General features: G+C 43.9%; 1 protein-coding gene across 1 annotated transcript in view; it reads left to right on the top strand.

The window, feature by feature from the left end:
- Nucleotides 1-25,632, top strand: part of ADAM19 (ADAM metallopeptidase domain 19) — an 84,056-nt gene that overhangs the window by 4,012 nt on the left and 54,412 nt on the right. The window contains exon 4 of the mRNA XM_061188993.1: nucleotides 3,305-3,375. Coding sequence (XP_061044976.1) covers nucleotides 3,305-3,375 — 71 coding nt within the window. The remainder of the gene's footprint in view (nucleotides 1-3,304; nucleotides 3,376-25,632) is intronic.

Genomic DNA, 25,632 nt, shown 5'->3' with positions numbered 1-25,632 from the left:
GAACTTACAGCGAAAATATTAGGACAAATGAAAGCAAATAATATTTTATCCTAAAGACAATAAATGCATGGAGTTCATTTCATCAAAAAGTAGGAGAGACTGAAAATAGCTTCAGGAAAAGTCTAGACAAATTAATGGATGGCCGTCCTAGAGAAGGTTATTTTTAAAAATTAAGATCTTGGATATTCCAACCTATCCATTATTGTCCGAGGAATGGATCTGATACTTTTATAGACGCCTCTCTGTTCCCTCCAGATGTGGGATGCTGGGCATCCTCAGGAAGGGCCTGAGAAACAAAGTGGAGCTCAGATCCTGTCTTTGTTCCCAGCCATTGTCTGCCCAGAATCTGGGTCATTGTATTTTGTAGGAATAGTTAGCACCGTGCCTGGCACCATAAATATTTGTTGAAGAACAAATGAATGAATGTCAGAGAGGGAGAGGAGAGGTAGGTCTCACTCAGGCATCTTATTCTCATTTTGTAATTACTTCATTCATCAAACGTTAGTTGAACACTATATGCTAAATATTGTACTATGTCTTAAGCGGGGGTACAGATATATAGGACAGATTTCCAATACCCCGTGGAACTGAAGATCTATTTAATCTAGCTCAAAAGAGAAAGGCATTGTAACCCTGCCCTGGGGAAGTGTAAACAGTGGGTCAGCTCCTACACTTCCTAGGAGAGGTGATGTTGCCCCTTCCTAGCACAGAGTGGAGTTGCAAGACAAAAACTGAGTGAATCTGGACAAGGAAGCTACGTAAATCCTTATAGTGCTATTTCATTGTTTTGGTTGAAATGTCCCCTGGAAACAGAACATCATATTTTAAATATCAGTGTCTGAGCATCTTCCAGACTAGAGAAATATTTTTGGATTACCCACTTAAAAATAAATATTCATACTCATGTTGCAGCTTGCGTCTCTTTGGGGGAGAAGTGACAGTGCTTTGATCTGTGTCAACTTTCCTTTTTTTGTGTGGACTCTTGGCCACCTACCTCTTGGATAAGGGATTGATACAGCTCTGTTGCTGTGTGGTTTTCCTCAAATGCCCACTTGGGACTGTGTCTCTGATGCTTAATGTGATTGGGCAGGGCCCTTGCTCCAGACCTCCCAGAGTGAAGTGGCAAAGGACCAGCGACCAGAAATAGGTATTGGTAGAGCTGAATCAGAAATAGGCATCAGAAACAGAGAAGTGAATTTCTTAGTGAAAGTTATTGGGTAAACATCCCCCTAACTTCCTCTCCCCATGTTTTTGAAATGTCCCTTGTTAAAAGAAGTGAGTAGGATAAATTAGCAAAAAATAGCAAAGGACAGAGTTGCACAAGCATCCTAGATCACAATGTTCAGATCTCATCAGAGCCCTCAGTGACACAAAAGTTTCAGGGATGCCCAGGACCCTAATGGGAAGCGGGGTTTGAAGCTGATAAGAAGAGAAACGTGCTTGGAAGAGGCAGGCCCCCAACCAGAGGTGGCAAAGCAGGTGACCCACTTTCTCATACATGCCAAGACTAAGCTTTGAGGTCAACCTTAAAAGGGGTAGAAGCTTGGGCTTCCCTGGTGGGCAGTAGTTAAGAATCCGCCTGCCAATGAAGGGGACACGGGTTCGAGCCCTGGTCCGGGAAGATCCCACATGCTGCGGAGCAACTAAGCCTGTGTGCCACAACTACCAAACCTGCGCTCTAGAGCCCACAAGCCACAACTACTGAGCCCTCACGCCACAGCTGCTGAAGCCCGTGTGCCTAGAGCTCCGCAACAAGAGAAGCCATCACAATGAGAAGCTCGTGCACTGCAACGAAGAGTGGCCCCCGCTCACTGCAACTAGAGAAAGCCTGTGTGCAGCAACGAAGACCCAACGCAGTCCAAAAAAAAAAAAATATATATATATATATATATATATATAAAGCCATTATAAAAACATGGAAAAATGCACAAAAGAAAATAAAATTAACTCATGTTCTCACTGCTGAGAAGTAACTATGGTAACCTTTTGGTTTACTTCTCTCTACTTTAGTCCCTTTACAGAAGTGTGAATGAATAAAACATACAGTGTTATGTTTTAAACCTTTGTGCTTAATCATTATCATGTGTACTTTCTTGATAATTTAAAAATTATTGAAAGTCATCATTTTTAATGACTGTGTAATGTTTTGTCATGTGAATGGATTATCAGTTTTTTAACCATTCTCCTATTTTTGGACATTTAGGTTCTATTTCATTAGTCATTATTGTAAGTAATGAGCATCCTTGTGTATAAACCATTGCCTGTGTTTCCATTTGTTCCCTTCAGATAGAATCTTGTATTTCTGAGTTAGAGGGCCTAAACATTTTTAAACTCTTGGTCCATACTGACAGATTATTTTCCGGTGAGCCAGTATTGATTGAAATTCTCACTGGTAGGGTGTGAGAGTGCCCATTCTATAGTATACTCCACTGCATTGTGATTTATGGTTTTAAAAAAATCTTTGTTGCTTTGATTTTTTAAAAGGTATCTTAAAAAAATCTTTTTGGGTGAGGGAAAGTTACCAGTGATGCTGAACATGTTTTTTATGCTTATTGGCCGTTTGTATGATACTTTAAATGGTCTATTCTGGGTGTGTAGCTACATTTGCCCTCAGCAAATTTTCTCCTATGTGTAAAATGTATCTTTCAGACCTTTAAAACCTTAGTAGGAGGTTCTTCTAGTTGTCTCCTCTGAGATGATTGAGGGGTATCCAAACTGAGAGCCAATATAAAATAAAATACGAGCCCATGATGAAGAGGCTTTCCCTGGTATTTTAGATAACAGCCAACATGTAACGGGCTTCCTGTATGCCAAGCACTGTAGTAAATTCTTTACATTTACCATGTCACTTAGTCTTTACAAGATCCCCATAAAGTTGACTATTACTTCTCTATTTTATAAACGAGGAAACTGAGTTGTAGCGAGGTTCGGTAACGTGCCCAATTCACAACTATAGTGTCGGAGCCAGCACTTGAAGCCAGATCTAACTCAACGCAAAATTTGTTTTCCAAGATTGTGTTTTTCAGGGTTTGCCTTTACCAGGCCTGCATGCAGGCACTTACAACCACATTTCGGCTTGGAGTTTCTCTCCTTTGTCTTTGAGGAGAATGCAGATGGGGGAGGGGAATTGGGTCCTTCTGGGAGTGAAGATATTTCATGTTTGGGCTGGAAATGAGATTGAGTCTTTTTTGTGGATCCACTTCCTGTGGATCCAGGTCAGAGCCCTGTGCTAGATCCTGCGCCCCTTCCTGGGAGCCTCGTTCCCTGCTTTTAGGAACTGACATTCTTTTGTTGTTGCTTTTAGCATCCACTCAAAGCTGAGCTCAGGGTGATGGCTGAGGGACGAGAACTGATCCTGGACCTGGAGAAGAATGAGTAAGTGGACTTCTCCTTTGTCTAAAATGAAACAACCCACTTGCATGTCAGTGCCGGACGCAGGTGCCGCTGTTTTGGAAGGAAGCAGTTAGCGAAGTGACCCAAGCTCTCAAGCTAGGGTTCCTTTGTGGGGAGCATCTTACAGAGCCAGCATTTCCACAGTCTGTTGACTTGCTGTGAAATTAGTGGACTGTTTAACATCTTCCTTGAATTTCCTCAGGCTGTATTTCTGGGGCCTCTTAGAGTTCACTGCACGTGAGTGTGTGGGTGTGTGTGTGAGTGTGTGTATGTGTGAGACACGAAGGGAGGGATGGGCTGGAGGACTTTGGCAGCTGTCTTACTAGCTCCAGCACAGCACACAGCAGGAAGTGAAGGAGATTAGAGGAAAACAGCAGAAAGGAGAGAGGCAAGGTGGAGTGTTCTGGGATTTGATGCTCACACCCTGGCTGCTCTGTCTATTCTGGGTCAGCTACATCTGAGCTCCTGCCAATAAGGGCATGGTCAGCAGTCTCCTGGCTTCATCGGGCTGGTTCCTCCGTCTTCCTAACCTCATTCCTCTTGGGTGGCTGCCTGGCCCAGAAATATTTCCACATCGATTTGCCATCAAGTGCAGCTGTATCTTGATTCACGTTATCGAGCAGGTGAATAGACATAAGGCACGGCTGTGTCTTTTGCCCATTCTTTGGCCATTCCCAATCTGCTCTGCTCTCCTTACTTGGCCGGGGTCCCCTGAGGGCTTCTGATATTTCCCCACCAACAGTCCCACTTACATTCTGCTGCACAGACCTTGCAGATAAGGCTGCATGGCTCGCAGAACTGCCTGTCTCCTCTTGGCAGCCTCCGGAGTCCCTTGGAAGCAGATGAGTAATCACATGCATCACTGCCAAGAAAGCGATGGATAGGGACCTTCCCATAGGAGGATGGGAATGACTGCTAAGCTTGGGTGGAAAGCAAGAATATAAATTATTCCAAATTTGGGCTTTTTGGACACTCGCAGAGGAGGATGAGTGGTGTCGGAAGTGCAGTAAAAGTATGACTTAAGCAGCCTGAGCAGTAATGGGCTTCATCCGAGTCTTTCCTCTGCCTCCAGAATGTGGTGGCCTTCGGGAAGCCAGAAAGATGGGCATCTCAATCATTTTTGCTACTTTCCTCGTACCTTATTCCTGGAGTAAAACCAGCCCAAGAACGTGTTCCTTTTGTCCCATTTCCCTGGAATAGACCCGGCTGGCTGTGTCTGCAGAGGGCGCAGGCCCAGAAATCGGCCTGGGATTTCTCCTTGCATTGTCTTCCTTTGGTCTTGCAGGAAAGGCCCCCAGAGGGTCTGTTCTTAGTCTCTCTCAGGGGCCTTCTTCAGTTTCTCATGGCCCTAACCCTCTAGCTCTAGTCTATTGTTCCCTATTGCCACCTCCGTCTAATCTGTCCTATTCTGCCTCCAACTGGGGCATTTGACCCCTCAGCTTCCTCTGGGCTGCCTAGGTGATGGGGTTAGTGTCATGGGCAAATCCTTTGGAGTTGGACTGGCCAAGCAGGGATCCCAGGATTCATGCTTCCTTCGTATTTTGGAGTCTTTGCAAGAGGTCATAGGAAGTTAGAGCATGAAGATGCCATAGAAAACACTGAGTGCAGCAGTCTTATGCATGGAAGCAGAAACTTCAACTCAGGGAAGGATAGGCACTTGTCTAAGGCCACACAGCAAGTAAATGAGAGAGGTGAAATGAGGATCATTTGTGTTCTTGGATCTGGAGTCACAGAAACCCAGTTTCAACTTACTAGCTGAGTAACCTGGGGCATATTGCTGCGTCTTTTAGAATCTCAGTGTCCTCACTTATAAAATGAGACTAGTAACACCAGCCTCATATGGGTGGTTGTGAGGGCTGAGTACAGTGATGTACACAAAGTGCTTACAGAGAACACAGTAAATAGTTGACTACTATTGTGATTTTTTACGGTCCCACACTGAGGTTCCAGAGGAGAGCCTGGAGATATGGTTCTGTTGTCTGTTGCCTGGAGCTCTTTTGTTTCCCAGTGATCAGCAGTGGCCTGGATGTGATTCCTGGCCTCCTTGAATTGGCAGCAGGCAGGAGACTTGACAAAAATGGAAGCAGCAGAGCCAAGCAATATGACCTCACCAGGTATCCCTGGGGATGGCTTCCTGCTATTTTTGTCTAAATTGGGCTTTTTGTTTTTGAACATGTGTTAGCAAGCGGAACTCCAACTGCACGTGACTTCCTAGTGTGTTTACTTCCCAAAGCCCTCTCATTCATGGTGCGTGCAAGTCTGGATTCAAAACAGCTTGGGGGGGGTGGTGGTGCTGCTTTTCTGATTTTTCACATTTTATACAAATTATAAAGTTGTTATAATCCCATGATATTTGAGGGGAAACTAGGCCCTGTGCTAAGTGATCCTCAGGCTCTGGTTCTTAACTTCCTCAGTTGATTCATTTATCTTTTCCATCTTGGATGCATCTGTAGCATTCCAGGCACCAGTGCAGGTACTGCAGATATAGTTGTGAATAAAACAGTTCTGCCTTCCTGGATCTTATATTTCAGTGGAGTGGGACAATAAATATACAAGTGAATGTGTAGTAGGTCCAGTGACAACTGCTGTGGCAGAAACAAAAGGAACATAAGGGCTCTGAAGAGTAGGGGTTCAGGAGGGAGGTGCTGTTTGGGAATGGTGACCAGAGCAGGCCTCGGTGGTGAATTGATATTTGAGTCCAGACCTGAAGGAGGGGAGGAAGTGAGCCACATGGACAGTGGGGAGATGACAATTCCAAGGAGCAGGAATAGCCAAGTTCAAAGGTCCTAATAGGTTATGAAGGTTTCCATTCCCTCCCCCTGCCCCCACCTACGTCTCCTCATATATTGGATTCTCAGGCCTCCCAGGAGCTGTGGACAAGGGCTTCTGGGACCCTGAGGGGAGGGAGAGGACATTTCTAATTTCTTTTTCATCATCCTGAGGTGTCTGGCCTTCTCTCGTCTAATCAAAGCCCATGTGCTAATGCATGGCCCAAAATAGCAGTGAGCAGGCCTTTAATGGAATTCACACATGGAGAGATAGCCAAGAATAGTGAGGATGGAGGAACATGGGGGTTAGGCCAGGAGAGAGGGACACAGCAAATGGGCCTTCAGCTCAGGCAGCAGACACCCCAAGGTGCCTTAGTTCCATAGCACAGCAGCTGGCAGCCTTTTTCTGCTGTGAAGCAACTCGGGATAAACGGATGACATTCCCATGGGGGACACACACTCTTTTCTCTATTGAGTGCAGGTGGAAAAGAGTGACATCGTAGGGCTAACCTCAATGTGGCTTTCATGTTGGAGGGTCCTGGTTCAGATCCTGACTCGCCACTTACTAACCGTATGTCCTCTTCAAGCCTCAGTTTCCCTGTCTGGGGTATAATAAGAGTCCCACGCCGTAGAGCCACTGGGAGGATGAAATGAGGTGGTGCCTGTCAAGGGGTCAGCATAGTGCCTGGCTTGTACTCCATACCCAGTAAATGGCAGCCACTATTTTTTTCTAGCCTGTGCTTTTTTTTAATTGCAAAAGCAGTACATGCTCATTGTAAAACATGTAGCAATACCAAAACATAATGAGTGAAAGAATGAAAGTCTCCCACCCACAAGGAGAGTCCACTGTGAACAGTTGGTGAGCCTACCATGGACCTTTTCTCTGAGTGTGAGAGCACGCACGTAGATACTCATCGGCACAATCACACAGAAGCGCACCCAGGCTGCTATTTTTGTGCTGAGGGAGGAGCAGAAATGAGATTATACTCTACGTATTGCTCCACACTTGTTTTTGTAGACTCACCTGTATGTGATGAAGGTAGTACTCTGCTCTGATATGTTCCCTAGTTTTACATTTACTCACACCTACCCATCATTTGCCACTGTTGCTACATAGCTGTTGTTAGGAGAACCTGACTTGTGATTAGGGCTGTGTGGTACAGTGGAGAGAGTACTGAGCTCAGAGACAGACGATGTGGAATTGGTCAACAAGCCAGTTGGCCCTCCTGGGCCTCAACTTTCTCATCTGTCGAATGAGGGTTTTGTCCCAGTTGGGTTCTAAGAGCCTTTCCTGTGCTACCTATTGAAAGGATACCACATAAGTGGAAAATGGAAAAGAGGTCCCTGCCTCAGGGCATTTACTCTCCAGTTCTGTAGACATTCCTGGAAATAGGGGGCAGTGGGATAAAGGCAAACACCCCCAAAACCACAGACCTTGAAGCTGAGGATGAACTGCTAGCTCAGGACCCACCGTTTAGGCAACAGAAGCATGAGAAGGGAAATTACAGGGAAGAAATTATAGGCTGCTATATCCACAACCCACAATTTTGAGGTATAAATCCATAATATTTTTTTTCTCCACGTAATTTCCCCCAGGCTCTGAGGACTGCCTCATCAATCCAGAAACCATATTGGACAACAGTTTGTTTGCTGAAATCAAATGGAATCTTCCTTAGCTGTAGGCATCTGGGGAGTTGGTCGCCTCCAGGGAGATGTAGGCCCTGGCTCTCTCCCTTCTCCACTTTCTCCCAAGAGGAGGGCACACTGAACTGTTGAACCTGCTTGCAGGATGCTCACTGGCTGAATTACTACATTACAAGGTCACCTTCAAAAGCAAATGAGCAACTCAACCAGTGGGCGCTGTGCCCAGAGGATCTTTGGCCATCTGTATACTTCTCTCTGCTAGTCTCTGAAGCACATTCTGCAACTCTCATCTCTTCAGTAGACTTCCTTCCTTGAGTCCAAATGATGCCAGATTTAGGTTTTGGCTTGGGAAAAGGAGAGATGTCCTTTGGTCTCACCCCATTCATTGGGCTCCAGCTCAGCGAAAGAGAAATCCTGTTTGTATAAGGCTAGCTAATAAGAATGGATATTTGTTTTCTTTTGTGTGCATGTCTACCTCCAGACCTCATGGGGAATAGTAATGGTCAAGGCAGAATTTAGGCATTTGGAGATTTACTGATTACTGTACCTACCACTACTTCCGACTTTCATCTCACTTCATATTTCTAACTTCTTATCAGTCCCTCAGAGATATCTTAGGGATGGAGACCGCTTTTGTTGTCTTGCAAATCAAGCAACAAAATTAACAAAATTAATTGTCCTGGAAAATTAACAGTCATTCACTGCTAATGGAGTGATCTAGGTCCTGGACTTTTTCCCCTTCATCCCTATTTGAGTTGTATAATACTGGAGGACCCAAGAAGGGGAGAAATAGGCAGAAGAGGAGTTTTTTCAGCAATAGACGGGGTAGGTTAGTTACCACCGCTTGCTGCTGCGCCTCTCTTCCAAGGAGGCCTGGTGGAAATGCGTAGCTGATCTGGAGCAAAACTCCGCATATCACCCAGGCTGTGGAGTTCTCCCCGGCTTCCTCCTGGGTGAGGAATAGACTTTAACATCTTATCTAGGATAAAGGACAGCTCTCTTAGACCCTCTCTTGTCAGGAGCTTCATTTGTTGTTGGCAGAATTCAATTTCCTGGATCAAAGAGAAGCTTAAGAAAGGCTTAGACATATCCCAGCGCTCTTGGTGAACCGTGCTTCACTGAAGTGCATTTAAATGAGTCACAGACATATGGATTACATTTCGCTTAAAATACACATGGCTTAAGAAATTAGAGGATATCGTTCTTTAACCAAGTATTTGGCAGATCTAAAGTATTCAGAATGTTTTTTCCAAACTCGGCACACAGCTGGGCTCCCCATTCCCCGCAGCTGATGTTGTATAACCCGAGGAGACCGGTGCCGAGGAAACGGTTGGATGGATGGGTGGGGACACGAGAATTTGAAGAGAGCTCCCTGTGAGTGTCTGAAATTTTCTTCAAACATTTTTTTTGAAGTATCAGGAACTGGAATTAACCCTGCTGCGTTGACTCTGAGGCAGCGAATGCCTAAGTGGATTTAAATTCTAAGTGCTGGGCTAGGCACCTTGCCCCAGAGAGACCTTATGGTCCTGTTTGAAATGCCGTTTCCAATTGTAGCTTTGTAGATGGAGATTGATTTCGGTTATAATTCCCATATTGTCCAGAACCCCTGGAGTTGCAGACCAAATGGATTGCCAGCCAATCTGATGTGATTTTGTACAAGCCAAACTCTTAACCGCACCCCTGCATAAGCAGGGTCTCCAGTATTTCTAAATCATTGGAAACATGATATTGCTTTCTTAGGGTAGACTGTGTAAACTCAGTCTCAGTAACTAGAAGTGGTGATCTGAAGGGATGCAGCTGTACAGTAGCCGGAAGAGGGTATGAAGTAGCATCCACAATTGAAATAACCTAGATGTGTTGATTCTTAAGGCTGTGAGCACATAAGCCCAAAATGCCTAATCCATAGGGTAGAACATGCTTGGGCTTTGGTGCCAGAGAGACCCAGATTCAGTTCCAGGCACTGACACTTTCTGGTTAGGTGGCCTTCGGCAAGTCACTCGCCTTCTGAATGTTGTTTATTCATTTGTGTTCACGATAACACTCACTCCTTAGTGAGCATTTACTGAGAGTCAGTCACTGTGCAGAGGCACTTCACATGCCATCTTATTTAATCCGCATGGCAACCCTTTTTAGAAGATATTATTATTATTATTCATATTTTGTAAATGGGGAGACTCAAGTATGAGGAATTTGAGTAATTTACTCAATGTCAGGCAGATCCAGGAGTCACACTCAGGTCTGTCTGTTTCTTACTATACTCTATGTCCTGCATAGAAAATAGAAAATAACTTCATTGCGGGATGAGGTAGGCTGAAAAATGTTCCCCACCCTCCCAGAGCCCCACATTCTAATTCCTGGAACCTGAGACTATGCTGTCTTATGTGGCAAAAAAGAATCTTTGTAAGTGTGACTACATTTAGGATTTTGAGAAGGGGAGATAATTCTGGATTTTCTGGGTGGGCTGTAAATTCAATCACAAGTGTATCTGTAAGAGGAAGGTAGAGGGAGATTTGCTCACAGACAGAAGAGGAGAAGGTAGTGTGACCACAGAGATGGTAGTGATGTAGCCACAAGCCAAGGAATACAGGCAGCCACTGGAAGCTGGGAGAGGCCAGGAATGGAATCTCTCAAACTGAGTGCAGCCTTGCTAACACCTTGACTTTGCTCTCTTGACCTCCAGAACCGTGAAAGAATAGCTTTCTGTTGTTTTGAGCCACCTAGTTTGTGGTAATTTGTTACACATCAGGCACAGGAAACAAATCCACCAGGTTTGTGAGCCTTAGCAATAATGTATTTTTTAAAAAATATTTATTTATTTACTTATTTGGTTGGGCTGGGTCTTAGTTGCGGCAGGTGGGCCCCTTAGTTGTGGCTCACCAGCTCCTTAGTTGAGGCACGGGGGTTCCTTAGTTGTGGCATGTGAACTCTTAGTTGTGGCATGCATGTGGGATCTAGTTCCCTGACCAGGGATCGAACCTAGGCCCCCTGCTTTGGGAGCGCGGAGTCTTAACCACTGCACCACCAGGGAAGTCCCAGCAATAATGTATTACGCTGTGCGTAGTATCACTCGTGGCACATAAATAAGCTGGTTTGCAATACATGCTAAGTTTCATTAATGCCGAGTCAAGAACGGATGTTTTCTAAAGTGTCTTGGTGATGCAAAGCATTGCATGTGGCCCCTGTGACTGTCTTCAAGTAAGAGTGGCAAGAGAAAAACATATTGAGACATAGCATGTGTGGTTACCATTTATCAGCATTTCCTAAGTTCCAGCTCATGTTGTCTGATGCACAGTCTGCCTTCTGAGGAATGATGGTCAGATAGGAATAATGATATCATCAACCATAGTAATAGCTACAATGTAGGAGATGCCTATGTAGCAGGCTCTGTTGTGCAATCTCTAATTCAATCATCACAGCAACCCTGTGAGGTGTAGGTACCTGTGTTAGTCCTGTTTGGCAGATGGGGACCCTGAGGCATGGAGCAGTGTGACTTGTTCAAGGACATCTGGGTGGGAAGGGCACTCCAAGCCCGGGGTCTTAGCTGTGGCCTCATACTGCCTCTTGGATGCCCTGTCCTTACTTGGTATGCTCTTATTCGATGAACACTGGTGTTACTTCTCTGTTATTCTGCCCTCCTTCTTCCCTTTCCTCCTGCCTTCCCTAGGCCTAGGTTAGAATTTGGATTTCAGTAGACTGTAGTGCTGCAATCCAGGCACATAGGAGTCAGCCTGGCTCCTTGCACCTACTGGAGGTGTAAGCTTTGGCAAGTTGCTTACCTTTGCAAGTCTCAGTTTCCTCATCCACATCATGGGGCTAATAATAGTGGCCACCTCATCAGGTGTCATGTGATATTCAATAACACAGTGCTCTTAAAGGACTTACACTGTGCCTGGTGCACTGTGAGAGCCCAATAAATAGTTGCTATTATTTGTATTTTGCAGGATGGGAAAAACATTTAAGAATGAAGTAAGAGGGAATTCCCCTGAGCTGGTTTCCAAATGTAATTAGGAAGATGACCTTAAAACCCATTGCCCCTGGGAGGAAACTCACTTCTGCTCCCCTGCCGTGCCCAGTTTGACCTAACTGTATCTCGAGAATACAGCTGTGCGGGGTTCTCCAGTCGGCCAAACTGTACCTCTTGTCTCTGCCTGCAGAATCAGTGCCCGGGCACTCCCTTGGCAAGGCTCTGAGCTGTCTGATAAGGAGGTCGGGATTTGTTCACCAGTTCCGGCTCTATCTCCTTCCAGGGACCCGCAGCCAGGGCTGCCTGTGTAGCCAGGAAGGATATCCATGGTTTTCTTTTGTCTCAAGCTTATTTCTCCTGGCGGCCCTTCAGCAGGAGCACAGGGTAAAATGAATGGGAGGAAGCTGTCAGCTGCCCTGTTGGCCTTAGATGGACCCTTGTCAGAGCAAAGGGAAGCTGTGTACTTGGAGGAAGTCGGGAGTTGATTCTTGAGTTTGAGGAACCCTTGACCATCAGGCTGTTTACCTTAAGATAACAACGATAGCTGGCATCCAGTGAGTGAACATTTACCCTGAACATACTGTTTCATATGGATTTTTTTTTTAACCCTGTATAAATTTCCATGTCAATTTATCCAAATGGGGTTATACTATATCCTAAGTTTTATTACCTTTTTTTTTTTCAGTTTGGAAATATAACATGGGCAATCATCAATTATTTTTAAAAATTTACAGAAGAACTTTTTGGAGTGTTTGAAACTTTGATAATAAAATTCTAGCAAAAAATTACATAAGTAATAGAGTTTTAAAATAAATGAGATCATACTTTATGTACCATTCTATAATTTGCTTTTTTATTATTTCTCTTCAATATCTTTCCACATTAGCATATTTATAGACCTATTTCATTCCTCTTAATGATGACATAGGATTCCACTGAATGGATGAACCAGAATTTTAAAATTTGCCTATTAATAGACAGTTTTCCAATTTCTTGCTATTACAAATAATGCTGCAGTAATAGGTTTATACATAATCTTTGAGTAAATTTGCAGGTATTTCTGTAGGATTAATACCTAGCAATAGAGTTGCAAGGTCATATAGCATATATGTCTAAAATGTTTTAAATTTTGACAAATTGTACCTCCCATTCCACAGATTCCTTCCCAAAGGCTGTACCATTTTACGTTCATACAGCACAGTATGGGAGTATATTATGGATACATTTCCATGTAAATTTTTGAGATCATATGGCTATATGATAGTACATTGTATGCATATGCCATAATTAACTTTTAAAATTTCATATAATGAAAAATTATCAAATGCACATAGAAGTAGAGAGAATGATATAATGAATCCCTTATACCCATCACTCAGATTCAGTAATAATCAAGATGCCATGATCAATTTAATCACCCCGTATTGATGGGCATTCAAACTATTTTTTTTCTTTTTTTTTTTTTTCATTTTTACAAATAGTGCTGGAGTGGACACCTTCATGTTCTTTGAGAGGTACTTCTAGAGAATCACCTCCTAGATGTGAATCACTGGGTCACAGGGAATTTACACAGAACAGGTAGATAAACGCACTTTGCCTTTGGCTTCTCTGTAAGTTAAATCCACCACCTGTGTTGAGAGAATTTGTTTCACACACTCTCACCAATGGGTTGGTTATTGAGCTTGGGCAGAATCTTTAAACCCAACTCTCCCGCTTTTTTTTTTTTAACAGCTTTATTGAGATGTAACTTACATACCATACAGTTGATCCATTTATATAAGTATGCCATTCAATGTTTTTTAGTATATTTACAGAGTTGTGCAACCATCATTATATTCTAATTTTTGAACATTTTCATCACCCCAAAAAGAAGCCATTAGCAGTGTTATGGGTTGAATATGTCCCCCCCAAATTCATATGTCAAAGTCCTAACCCCTTGTATTGATACCTCAGAGTGTCCTTATTTGGAGATAGTCATTGTGGATGTAGTTAGTTGGGATGAGGTCATCCTGGAGTAGGATTGCACCTAATCCAATATGACTGGTGTCCTTATAAATAGGGGAAATTTGGACACAGACACGCACAGAGGGAGAATGCCATGTGAAGATTAGAGTTATGTGGTCACAAGCCAAGGAAATGCCAGAAGCTAGGAGGCCTGGAACAGATCCTTCCCTAGTACCTTCAAAGGGAGCATGGCCCTGCCAACACCTTAATCTTAGGCTTAACTTTAGAACTGTGAGACAATAAATTCCTGTTTTTTAAACCTCTCAGTTTGTGGCACTTTGTTAAGGCAGCCTTAGCAAACTAATATGACTGGTTACCCCCAACGTTCCCCCAAAGCCATCAGCTCTAGGCAACCACTAATCTGCTATCTGTCACTATAGATTTGCTTATTCTGGGTATTTCATGTAAATGGGATTATACAATATTGGTTTCTTGTGACTGGTTTCTTTCACTGCGTAATGTTTTTGAGTTTTATCCAAGTTGTATAGCATGCATCTGTACCTCATTCCTTTTTATTGCTTTATAGTATTCCATTATGTAGATGTACCACATTGTGTTTATCCGTTCATCACTTGATGGATCTCCTGCCTTATAAACCAGAGCTAACTTGACTCCACTCTACAAGTTTGATTTCAGCAGATTTTTTTTTAAATTGAAGTATGGTTGATTTACAGTGTTGTATTAATTACTGCTGTACAGCAAAGTGATTCAGTTATACATATATGCATTCTTTTTTTTAATATTCCTTCCCATTATGGTTTATTATAAGATATTGAATATAGTTCTCTGTGCTATACAGTAGGACCTTGTTGTTTATCCATTCTATATATAAAAGCTTACATCTGCTAACCCCAACCTCCCACTCCATCCCTCCCCCAACCCCCCTCCCCTTGGCAGCCACCAGTCTGTTCTCTATGTCTGTGATTCTGTTTCTGTTTCATAGATAGGTTCATTTGTGTCATATTTTAGATTCCACGTATAAGTGATATGATATAGTATTTGTCTTTCTCTTTCTGACTTGCTTCACTTAGTATGATAATCTCTAGTTACACCCATGTTGCTGCAAATGGCATTATTTTGTTCTTTTTTATGGCGAGTAGTATTCCATTGTGTGTGTGTGTGTGTGTGTGTGTGTGTATGTATATATATATGCCACAACTTTTTTTTTATGTTATTAACATTTACTGACATATATAGTTCTTTTTAAATTTTTTTAAATTTTTAATTATTTTACAGTAGGCCCTTGTCGGTTATCTATTTTAAATATAGCAGTGTGTACCACATCTTCTTTATCCATTCATCTATCAGTGGACATTTAGGTTGTTTCCATGTCTTGGCTATTGTGAATAGCGCTACTATGAACATAGGGATGCATGTGTCTTTCTGAATTATAGTTTTGTCTGGATATATGCCCAGGAGTGGGATTGCTGGATCATAGGAAAATTCTATTTTTAGTTTTCTGAAGAACCTCCATACTGTTTTCCACAGTGGCTGCACCAACTTATATTCTTACCAACAGTGTAGGAGGATTCCCTTTTTTCCACATTCTCTACAGCATTTGTTATTTGTAGACTTTTTAATGATGGCCATTCTGACTGGTATGAGGTGATACCCTCCTTGTAGTTTTGATTTGCATTTCTCTAATAATTAGTGATGTTGAGCATCTTTTCATGTGCCTGTTGGCCATCTGTATGTCTTCTTAGGAGAAATGTCTGTTTAGGTCTTCTGTGCATTTTTGGATAGGGTTGTTTGTTTTTTTTGTTGTTGCATTGTATGAGCTGTTTGTATATTTTGGAAATTAAGCCCTTGTCAGTTGCATCATTTGCAAATATTTTCTCCCATTTTGAAGGTTGTCTTTTCATTTTGTTTATGGTTTCCTTTGCTGTGCAAAAGCTTGTAAGTTTGATTAGGTCCCATTTGTTTATTTTTGCTTTTAATTTCTATTGCCTTGGGAGACTGACCTAAGAAAACATTGGTACAATTTATGTCAGAGAATGTTTTGCCTATGTTCTCTTGTAGGAGTTTATGGTGCCAGGTCTTATGTTTAAGTCTTTAAGCCATTTTGAGTTTATTTTTGTGTATGGTGAGAGGGTGTGTTATAGCTTCATTGGTTTACATGTGGCTGTCCAAGTTTCCCAACACCACTTGCTGAAGAGACCGTCTTTTTTCCATTGTATATTCTTGCCTCCTTTGTCGAAGATTAATTAACCGTAGATGTGTGGGTTTATTTCTGGGCTCTCTATTCTGTTCCATTGATCCATATGTCTGTTTTGTGCCAACACCATGCTATTTTGATTACTGTAGCTTTGTAGTATTGATTTCAGGAAATATTGATTGAGCACCTGTGTGTAAAGTCCTATGCTTGGTGCTATAGGGAGCAGATGCAAAGACCATATCCTTGCCCTCTGGCCGTTTACTCTCTATGGGAGAGAAAACGCTCAAACAGCATAATCCGAGGTTGGTTACAAATTTACTTAACACAGTTAAAAGTAAAGTGCTGAGGGGGCGATAAGGAAGGGGGAATTTCTCACTGGGGGTTAGAGAAAACTTCCCTCAGGAGGGTACCTTGGAGCTCTGTCTTGTGGGAGCAGGGAGGGGAGGCTTCGGATGAGGGAGGGAAGAGAGATGAGTGGAAGAATGAGAAAGGAATTCAGACTGAGAAATTAATATATAAATATTTGGTCTGGATCTAGGGGAACCAAAACTGGAGTGCTAATAAGCTCTTAGGAATTCAGTATTCCAGCTAGCCAAATCATTATAATTCAGAAGAGTGGTATGTGGCAGTGGGAAAGGGGTTTCTCTCCCTTCCACAGCTGGGCTACCTGAGGATTTGAGTGGCTTAGAGTTCAAATTTTTTTGTTCTCTTATTTTTGACTTTGAGTTGGGCTTTCTCTTGCCTCTGGTAAAACCATATTGTCAGAGAGGTAGATGACGTATTTTTAGGAAAGAGGCTTGAGGTGCAATTTAAAGCTGAGCTGTGTTTTCTGCACCTCGGATGAGAAGTTCTTCCCCATCCCCTCGCCATCGAAGGGAAATTTGGGCTGAGCCCAGTGGGTGGAGGTGTACCTGGCGGATGGAGCCATGGACTGCAAGGGACTGAGCCCAAGGCAAAGATGGCTTCTTCATAACTCGGGGAGTTGGGGGAGTCTCCTGAGAAGCAGGGTCTGGTGGGCTGGATGGATCTATATTTGGATTTGGGAGATGTGCTGAAAGTCCCACCTTCCAGACCTCTGTTTTCATCTTCAAGGATGTGCCTAGGCTCTTCGTCCAGACTCCTTGGAAGCTGGATTTCTACTCTCCATGTGCTTAGGACATGGAGCATGATTATCCCCGGGGAAAAGTCTATGGGAGGAGGCCAGTTCTGAGGCCTCTGGACTGGTTCTGTCCGGAGAATGAAGCCGCATTTACATTTTGCCCAGGAGATATTCTGGTTTTAAGAATATAACCTTTACTCTTTCTCTATTTAGAACTCAGTGACATACACAGACATTTGGCTGATACCTTGGATGCTAAATGAATAGGCTTTTGGGCACCCTGGAGCAAGTTGCAGGTCTTGCTCAAACTCAACTGTGAGTAGGTATTGGGTCAGAGAATCTGTGGTTTTTCTGACAAGAGTCTCCAGTGTATTGAGTCTCCAGGGCTTGAGGTCTGGGTTACTCATTGGGAATTCTTAACTTCCTTTCTCTCTTACCTTCTCTTCCTTCATTTAACAAATATTGTGCGTGCCAGCTTGGCGGCTGGCATTGGGCTAGGTCCTGGGTATTCCTGGAAGAGTAACGGCAAGCAAACACAGTTTGCCATCATGGGGCTTAGAGCTTAGTGGAGGAGAGAGATAATCCAACCATTACTGAGCAGTGTGGGGCATGCTGTGTTGGGGGAAGTAGAGGGTACCGTGGGAGCACGGGGAAGGGGAACCTACCCTGGATTGAGGGCCTGCGAAGGCTTCTAGGAGGAAGTGAAATAAAAGGAAGAAGTAGGGTGGTGGTAGAGTTGGCTTATACAAGGGGGATGGGTTCCACGCAGGGCAAGTAGCAGGAACAAAGGCTCTAAGGCCTTTGTTGATGATGAAAAGATGTTCTTTGTGGTTAGAGCAGAGAGCAAGAGGGAGGAAGGAAATGGTGAGAGAAGAGGTTGTCCCGGTAGGCAGGGGCGAGTCCTTGAAGGGCCTTGTAGGCTCCTTAAAAGGATTGGGTGTGTATCTTGAGGGCGGTGGGGAGCCGATGAAGAATATTTTAAAAGCCAGATAGTGACAGCATCCAAAGTGCATGTGAGAAAAATTACTTAGACTACAGTGTGGAGGATGGATTGGAAAGGGCAAGACTGGCGATAGTAATAAGACCCATTCTAAAGCTTTATTTTAATCTGAGGGGGAAATTATGGTGATCTAATATAGGGAAGTGGTTGCAGATATGGAGAGAAGGGGACAGATTCCAGAGATACTTATAGGGTGGAATCATGGAGACTGGGAGATGGGTTGGATATGAGCTGAGGAAAGGGATGGATTCAAAGGCCAATCTGAGGTTCCTGGCTTGAGTAAGTAGCAGGACAGTGGTACAAGTCCCCGTGTTTGTCCTTAGTTTGTGGTGGGACCTTGGATAAGCCACTTCTCAGATCTTTAGTTTTCTCATTAGTTGAAGGTAATAATCTCCAGTCATCAACTCTGGTGGTGGGGAATCCACTGATAAAATCTATGTGAAAAGTAGCATCCTATACTCTTTCCGTGACCCTAAAAGTCCTGGCAGAAGCGAAGTCTGTCCTTACCCTGGTTACCTCTGTAATTTGCACCCTTACATAGACTTCCCTCCTTATCTACAATTCTGAGCACTTGATTGATCTCCCAGGAACTGGTGAGGCCTCGCGCTGGGGGTCTCCCTGCGGGTTCTCAAACCAGCTTTTGTTGAAAACAATGATATCATTGAGTGGGTGGAGCTGGGCCAGGCTTTCCTGAGCCAGTTTAAGGAGAAATGGGTCTTTATGACTTCTGTACTTATGGCTCCCTTCCAGTCCCCTCCATGGCTCCCATGTGCCCCACTGCCCCCTTTTCCTCCTTCTTTTACCCCCGAGGTTACGGGTTTGCAGGAAACTGGCGGCCCCCACGTTTTCTCCTCTTGCATCAGTCTCCCTGGAGAGAGGTCCAGATGGGCCAAAGGGGCTATAATGACTGTATTATATCAGGCTTGGTTTCTTTTTCCAAGGCCGCCCCCCTGCCCCCCTTCCCAGGAAAGGAAGGACAAGTCATGGAAAGGGATTCCTTTGGAGGAAGACTGGAGTGCTAGAGAAAGAGGAGATCTAAGTGTTGGGAAAGATGTCAGACCCCTTGTATTCTAGAAGCTCTTTATCTCTTATCGATGCTGGCTTTGGGGCTTGGGTAAGAATGCGAAGGTTAAACTGGCCTTTCAGTTATGTGGTGATAGGAATATGGCTGTGGAAAAGGAGATCAGCAGTGTTGAGGATACTGAGTTCCTGATCCCTAGGCGGCCCTTTCTCTCTGTGCTCAACATACACGCACACGCACACGCACACACACACACGCACACTCAGGCACAGGCACCCCTCCTCCGAAGCTGAGTAGGCAGCTTGTTAGGGGAAATTGGAAGTTGATTGCAGCTCTGGTTTGCAGCAGTTCTAGGAAGGAAGGAAGATAGGTTGTAATATAGAAACTTGGTTTCTAGGGACCAAAGAGTAATACCTACCTTCTGTGTGGCCTGTTAGTGTTTGCAAAGTACTTTCACAGATGACTTTGGAAAGGAGGAAATAATTTTCTGTCTTCCTTTCTAAGTTCTCAGCTGGGTACCCTGTAACAAAAGACAGATTAACAAGAGAGAAACAAACAAGTTTATTAACATGTATACATGGGAGGTACCCAGAGAAAAATGAGTGACACAGAATTGAGGCTTCTGTAGCATCTTCAACAAAGAACAATGTTTGTAGAGAAATGGTAGGAAAAAGGAAAGAGGTTTTAGGCTTCTAAAGGCCGTAAACTGTGGGAAGGTAAATATTTGGGAAATGATAGATAAAGGCTAATTTTTAAAGTTTGTTGTGTGGATTCCTCTGGTGCCGTCTCCAGGCTGACGGGGTCTAAAGTTGTCTCTGATGATTAACTTTTGTCCTTCCTGGTAGAGAGAGGAGGAGGGACACCTTTGAGAACTGACGACCCGCTTTTAGGCAAATAGGAGGAGGGCAAGGAGCTTTTCTTGTATCTGCTTCTTCTCAGTTGCCTTCAGCTCAAAATGATCCTTATGCTAAAGTGGCATGTCTGGGGTGGCATAAGCTGCCGCCCTTCAGCCTCCTCTAATCTTCATGAGCGAGATGCCATGTGGAGGGCAGGAAAGCTGTGCTTGCCTCCTTCATGTCCCCCAGCACAGTGCCTGGCACGTGATTGGCCTCAGTAAATATTTGTGGAATGGTTGTTCCGAAGAGGCACTGCAGCTTGGCCCAGAATCCAGAGCAAATACATGATGAATTCAAACAGGAAGAACTTGGTCTTCCTGAGGCCATGTGCCCTGCAGTTTGTACCATATTATGCTGCTTAATAAGCATTCATTGATGAGTTTGCATGAGCATCCTTCCTCTCTGCCTTTTGGGAGTGTCTGGATGGCCTAACTCTTGGATTATCTACTGCTGATGCTGACGTTTAGGTAGCTTTAGTTCATTTAGACTGACGAGTTTAGAAGCAAAATATAATTCTGTGACGTTGGTAAGTTGCTTTTGCTCTTTTTCAAATTTTTCATCCATGAGAATGGAATGGGGGTAAGCACTGAACAGAGAGGGTGACATATAAAGATTTTTTGTTGCAGTAGACTCTGCCATTTATTCACCAATCCCCCTCCCCTCCAAAAAAACTTTATGGGAAGCGTATGAGGCAACACATAGAGTGAGTGAAAAGCTGAAGAACTAGGGCTTGAAAAGGACAGGGTCTAGGAATTCATAGAGAGTCTCTTTGAAACCGAGCAGGACCCTGTGGGGCTCCCGGGCACGGAGGCCTTTTTGTTTCCCATTTCTTGTAGGCAAGACTCCAGCCTCCTTGACCTTCCCTGAGTTCCAAAAGGCAGATTCGAACAGCTGCTAATCAAGGGAGGAGCAGCCAAGAAACCGCCTGAGGCAAGAGTAAAGGGGCCCGAGAAGCTAATCAAGATTAGGAGACCTGAGGCGGGATTCAGGGAGTGCAGGCCGTGTGTACACCCTAATCTTGTCAGCGACCCCACCCTTGAACCACTGTTATAAAACCCCTCATCAAATCCAGGTTGGGGACTTCTCTGGTGGCGCAGTGGTCAGCAGTCTGCCTGCCGATGCACAGGACATGGGTTCGAGCCCTGCTCCAGGAAGATCCCACATGCCGCAGAGCAACTAAGCCTGTGCGGGACAACTACTGAGCCCACGTGCCTAGAGCCCGTGCTCCGCAACAAGAGAAGCTACCGCAATGAGAAGCCCGCACACCACAAGGAAGAGTAGCCCCCACTAGCTGCAACTAGAGAAAGCCCGTGCGCAGCAACGAAGACCCAAAGCAGCTAAAAAAAAAAAAAAAATCCATCCAGATTGGGATACATGGTTTTCAAGTGTAGGAGCCCGCTGTGGTCCCCTTTGCCTGGCAAAGCAATAACACTATTCTTTCTACTTCACCTGAAACTCTGTGTCTGAGATTCAATTCAGCATCAGTGTGCAGAGGCTGAGATTTCAACATCATCTTCAGGCACCACCAATGGTGTGTCTCAGCTCCAGCCATTTTTACCGGTGTCACTCATCTAGAAATTCAGTGAAATGAGACCTGATTGTCCTGACTTATTATGACTGACTCCAGGTGGCCCCAGTCAGCATGCAGCAAGAGGGGAACATTTCTCTAAATGTAAATTTGGCACTGTTTTCCCAAGAAAGTGGCAGGGCTGCTGGGCAGTGCAGGACAACATATGTCCACTGTATTCTAGGAGGACTTTCCAAGTTCTAACCTTCTTGACTTGTGCATTCACTGTGATTTGTGCTTTAGGATGCTAAGAAACATTGGTCAAGGTTTATCAGAGTTACTGGGATATTTAATCAGAGCCTAAAAGGGACCAAGAACCCACATTTAGGGCAGGTTGGTTTGTGGTCTTTGCTTTTTGTTTGTTTGCTTTTATTTATGGGATAGCCCACCTACTCCCCTTTTTCTAAGCATATTTTCATAAGTCCTGTGATCTTAGAGATTTCTTTTCTTCACTTCTCCTGTGTCTTATCCACAAAGTTTATCTGTACAACTGAACCATTGCCTCTTGCGTTGGCCCTTCCCTTCACGTTAATCTGATAACTGTGGTGATTTACCAGAAACTTGTTGCTATCGGAAACTGGTTTGGTTGCTCGTGGTAACTGGTTTCCTCTTTTTTATTTTTCTCAGAAGTAGTAAGCATAGTACCCCATTTCCCTGAACTGTTCTTATCCAATTCCAATAAGTGCCTATAATGGGTACTTTACAGGACACTGCAAAACAAACCCGTAAACTCTTCTTGGGTGAGCCATTTTGAGGGCCTCTCAGGTCCCTGACAGTTAAGCATCCTGATCCCAAGAGGTCAGCCCTATTTGCACAGAGAGATTACTCCATCTTCGTGGAGGCAGCCAAGAGCGAGGCCTGAAGAGGATTAAATAAAGACCCTGCTGGCCAAAGGAGTAAACAGTGCTCATCCAAACATCCTTTGGTCGACAACACAAAAGCAAAACACAGGACCAGGACCTGGTCGGAAGGGTGCCAGGTCTTGTGGGGTCTGGGAGAAGATGTAATGGGATGCGTTTGGTGAAAAGGAGTGTTGATTCAGTGCATTGTTTGGACACTTCCTTAATAGAAGGTTAAAGACAACATGCTTCGGCTTTATGCCAGGCTTGTGGGTGGCACCATCTTGCTTTGCGGCATTGCTTCTGGAGCTGGGCCTCTGGCAGCGATGATGCTTGCTCAAGTGAGTCCTTGGAGTAGGAGGAGATCTCCTACTCTTTACATCAGGAGCAACCTTTAAAGTTCCCCCTTCCTTAAACTTTCTGTTCCCTCAAAAAGGAATGACTCTGCCCGTGGGCCCCTTATTTGGCTTTAGGGCCATGCCTTTGGCATGTAGGTTTGTTTCCATTCCTTTGGAGTCAGAGGTGGAGTGAGCACTGCTTTGGAAATCTTGGTTCTGAGACAGCTTGAGCTGTCTCTTCTCCCTTTTCTTTCTTGCTCTTTGAAAACAAAAGACAACAAAACACTACTTACTGAATTTGTTATTTTGTCCCAAATATGGGCAAGCACTAGCCATTACATTAGAATATCATTCTCTGCTTTTCAAAAGCTCTTCCCAATGTCTGCCTGTCCTGGGCATCACCATTTCCAATTGATAGAAAGGGAAACTGAGGCTGAGTAGCTTGTGATGTGTATAGTATCACCTTGCTAGTTAAAAAATATGAATATAAAAATTTCTGAACATACCCAAAAGGAGAGAGACTAGTATTATGAACTCTCAGAAGCCCATTATCTTGGTTAACAATTACCAAGTTTTACCACATGTGCACATAGATAGTCCCAGAGAAAATGTTAACAATGATATTTGTAGAAACAAATACGTTATACTTTGCAAAGATTTCTTTCACATTTGTTCATTTTATTTAGCAAATATTCATAGTCAGACACTCTCCTAACATTGTATAGCAACCCTATGAAGTAGATTCTGTTATTTCCCCCATTTTATAGATGAGAAAACTGAGGCACAGAGAGGCTAACTGATTTGCCCAAGTTCACAGAACTTATAAACGTCATAGCTAGTATTTGAATGTATTTTCTCATTTGATCCTCTCAGTGGGGCTGTGAGATCATAATTATCACACTGTTCATTTTCAGTCTAGGAAAAAAACAATTTATGTGGCTCAAGTGAAAACAGTTCTCATACAAATACAAATAGTGAACGTTTGTCAAAGTTTTGTTTAATTAATGGGGGAACCAACAAAATGATAAAACTGGTTTAAAAATTGAATAGATAAGGGAAACATATATATATTTTCAATAGTGAAGAAGGAATGGTGAGGGCTTCCCTGGTGGCGCAGTGGTTGAGAATCTGCCTGCCAATGCAGGGGACACGGGTTCGAGCCCTGGTCTGGGAAGATCCCACATGCTGCAGAGCAACTAGCCCCGTGAGCCACAATTACTGAGCCTGCGCGTCTGGAGCCTGTGCTCCGCAACAAGAGAGGCCGCGATAGTGAGAGGCCCGCGCACCGCGATGAAGAGTGGCCCCCACTTGCCGCAACTAGAGAAAGCCCTCGCACAGAAACGAAGACCCAACACAGCCATAAATAAAAATAAATAAATAAATAATTAAAAAAAAAAAAAAGAATGCTGAGATAACATTGCTAAATTACATACAAAACTGGTTAATATCCTATGGGCAATAAAATCATAACCTTGAGAGTTATCTTTTCTGCTAGATGGAAATCATTTGTATCTCTGTTGTATCTTATTAGGTTTTTACAAGTTAACATCTAATTTTACAGGGTTTTACAAGAGCTGCCCTAATTAATTGTAAATAGTCTTTCAAAGCTACATTTCCCCCCATGGAGTCCAAAGAACCTTAGACCTCCCAGAGCCTGTGATTTGACAGTGCTCTTGTATGACCTTGAAAGGCATTACGGTGATCTTTTGCCTCATTTCCAGGGTTTGAAATGACAGTCATCTAGAGGGTAGCGCAGCTGGTGCTCAAACCAAACCTTTCTGAGCCCGGGACTTTCCCTCTAGGCTGTGCTGATATCATCTTTAGATTTTGAGAGGGTGCTTAGGAGGCTAGAAATAAAAAAAAGAATTAAAAATGTTAAAATTGATACAATGGAGAATTCCCAGAGACTGAAAAAGTATCACCTGGAAAAACTATTAAAAATATAGATTTCTGAGTCCTTCTCTAGAGAATGTAATTCTCAGTGGGGCTGGGATGGAGCCTGGGATTTTATATTTTTTAACAGCGTTTCCGGGTGTTGTGTTACTGGGCTGAGTCCCGTTATGACGGCATTGTAAGTATAAGTGAGAGATGTAAGAGCCTTATGTTATCACCCGCATGGACGGACAGGGTGAGGGTGAGGCTCCTCCAGAGAAGATAAGGGACCAGCGAGGCTGTACCTCCCAAGCATCACCAGTGTATAAGTGCCCCCAGTACTCCTGAAAGAGCTAGATATGGAGCAACACCTGGGAGAAGGAGGTGTCAGTAAAAATGGCCACTGGGATGATCAGAGTACTGTTTGTTTATGCTGAGCATATCTGGGTAGGGTTGTTTTTCAAGGTAGTTTGGAAATTATCACTTTGTCTTCACTGATTTGCTTATCTGAAGCAGCAGGTTGGGGGGATTGGACTCCGGGAAGAGTTTTGCAAATTTTAGTCCTGCTGCTTCTCTCTCCCTAGAGGGGGTTTTAGAGAAGCTTAGAGAAGCATTTGAAATTAGTCTGACAGTACATAGTCCTTAAAGGGACGGTTCTGGGTTCGAAGGCTGTGAGCCTTAGGAAAGGTGGGTCAGGGCTGTTGGAGCTGCAGTGTGTTTTTTGGGGTCTGGCTGCGTGTACAGTTACCAGGCCACCACGGGCAATTCTGTTGTCCCTCCCTGGAGAGTGACCTTATGTTTTATGTCCAATATTTGGGGGACAGCTTATTTTCCCAGTTGCGATTCAGAAGAGACAAAGATTCAGAAGGTTGCTCGAGGACTTTGGGGTCTGGGCAACCTGAGTTTCACCCAAAGTGAGCACTACAGTGCTGGCTGCTATTAGCATTGGGATGATGCGCGATCTCTGCTTGCCTGTGGGCTTGTGAGCCTTGAGGGCACGGGTGGGAGGCACTTCTTCAGAAATTGCTTTTCCATCGAAGCCAGAAAAAGGAGGGGGCAGGGTGGGAAATCT

Source organism: Eubalaena glacialis, chromosome 4 (assembly GCF_028564815.1).
Source record: "Eubalaena glacialis isolate mEubGla1 chromosome 4, mEubGla1.1.hap2.+ XY, whole genome shotgun sequence".
In the NCBI taxonomy this organism is placed as follows: Eukaryota; Metazoa; Chordata; class Mammalia; order Artiodactyla; family Balaenidae; genus Eubalaena; species Eubalaena glacialis.
The sequence above is the reverse complement of the archived record's forward strand: the minus strand, read 5'-3'. Positions and strand labels throughout refer to the sequence as shown.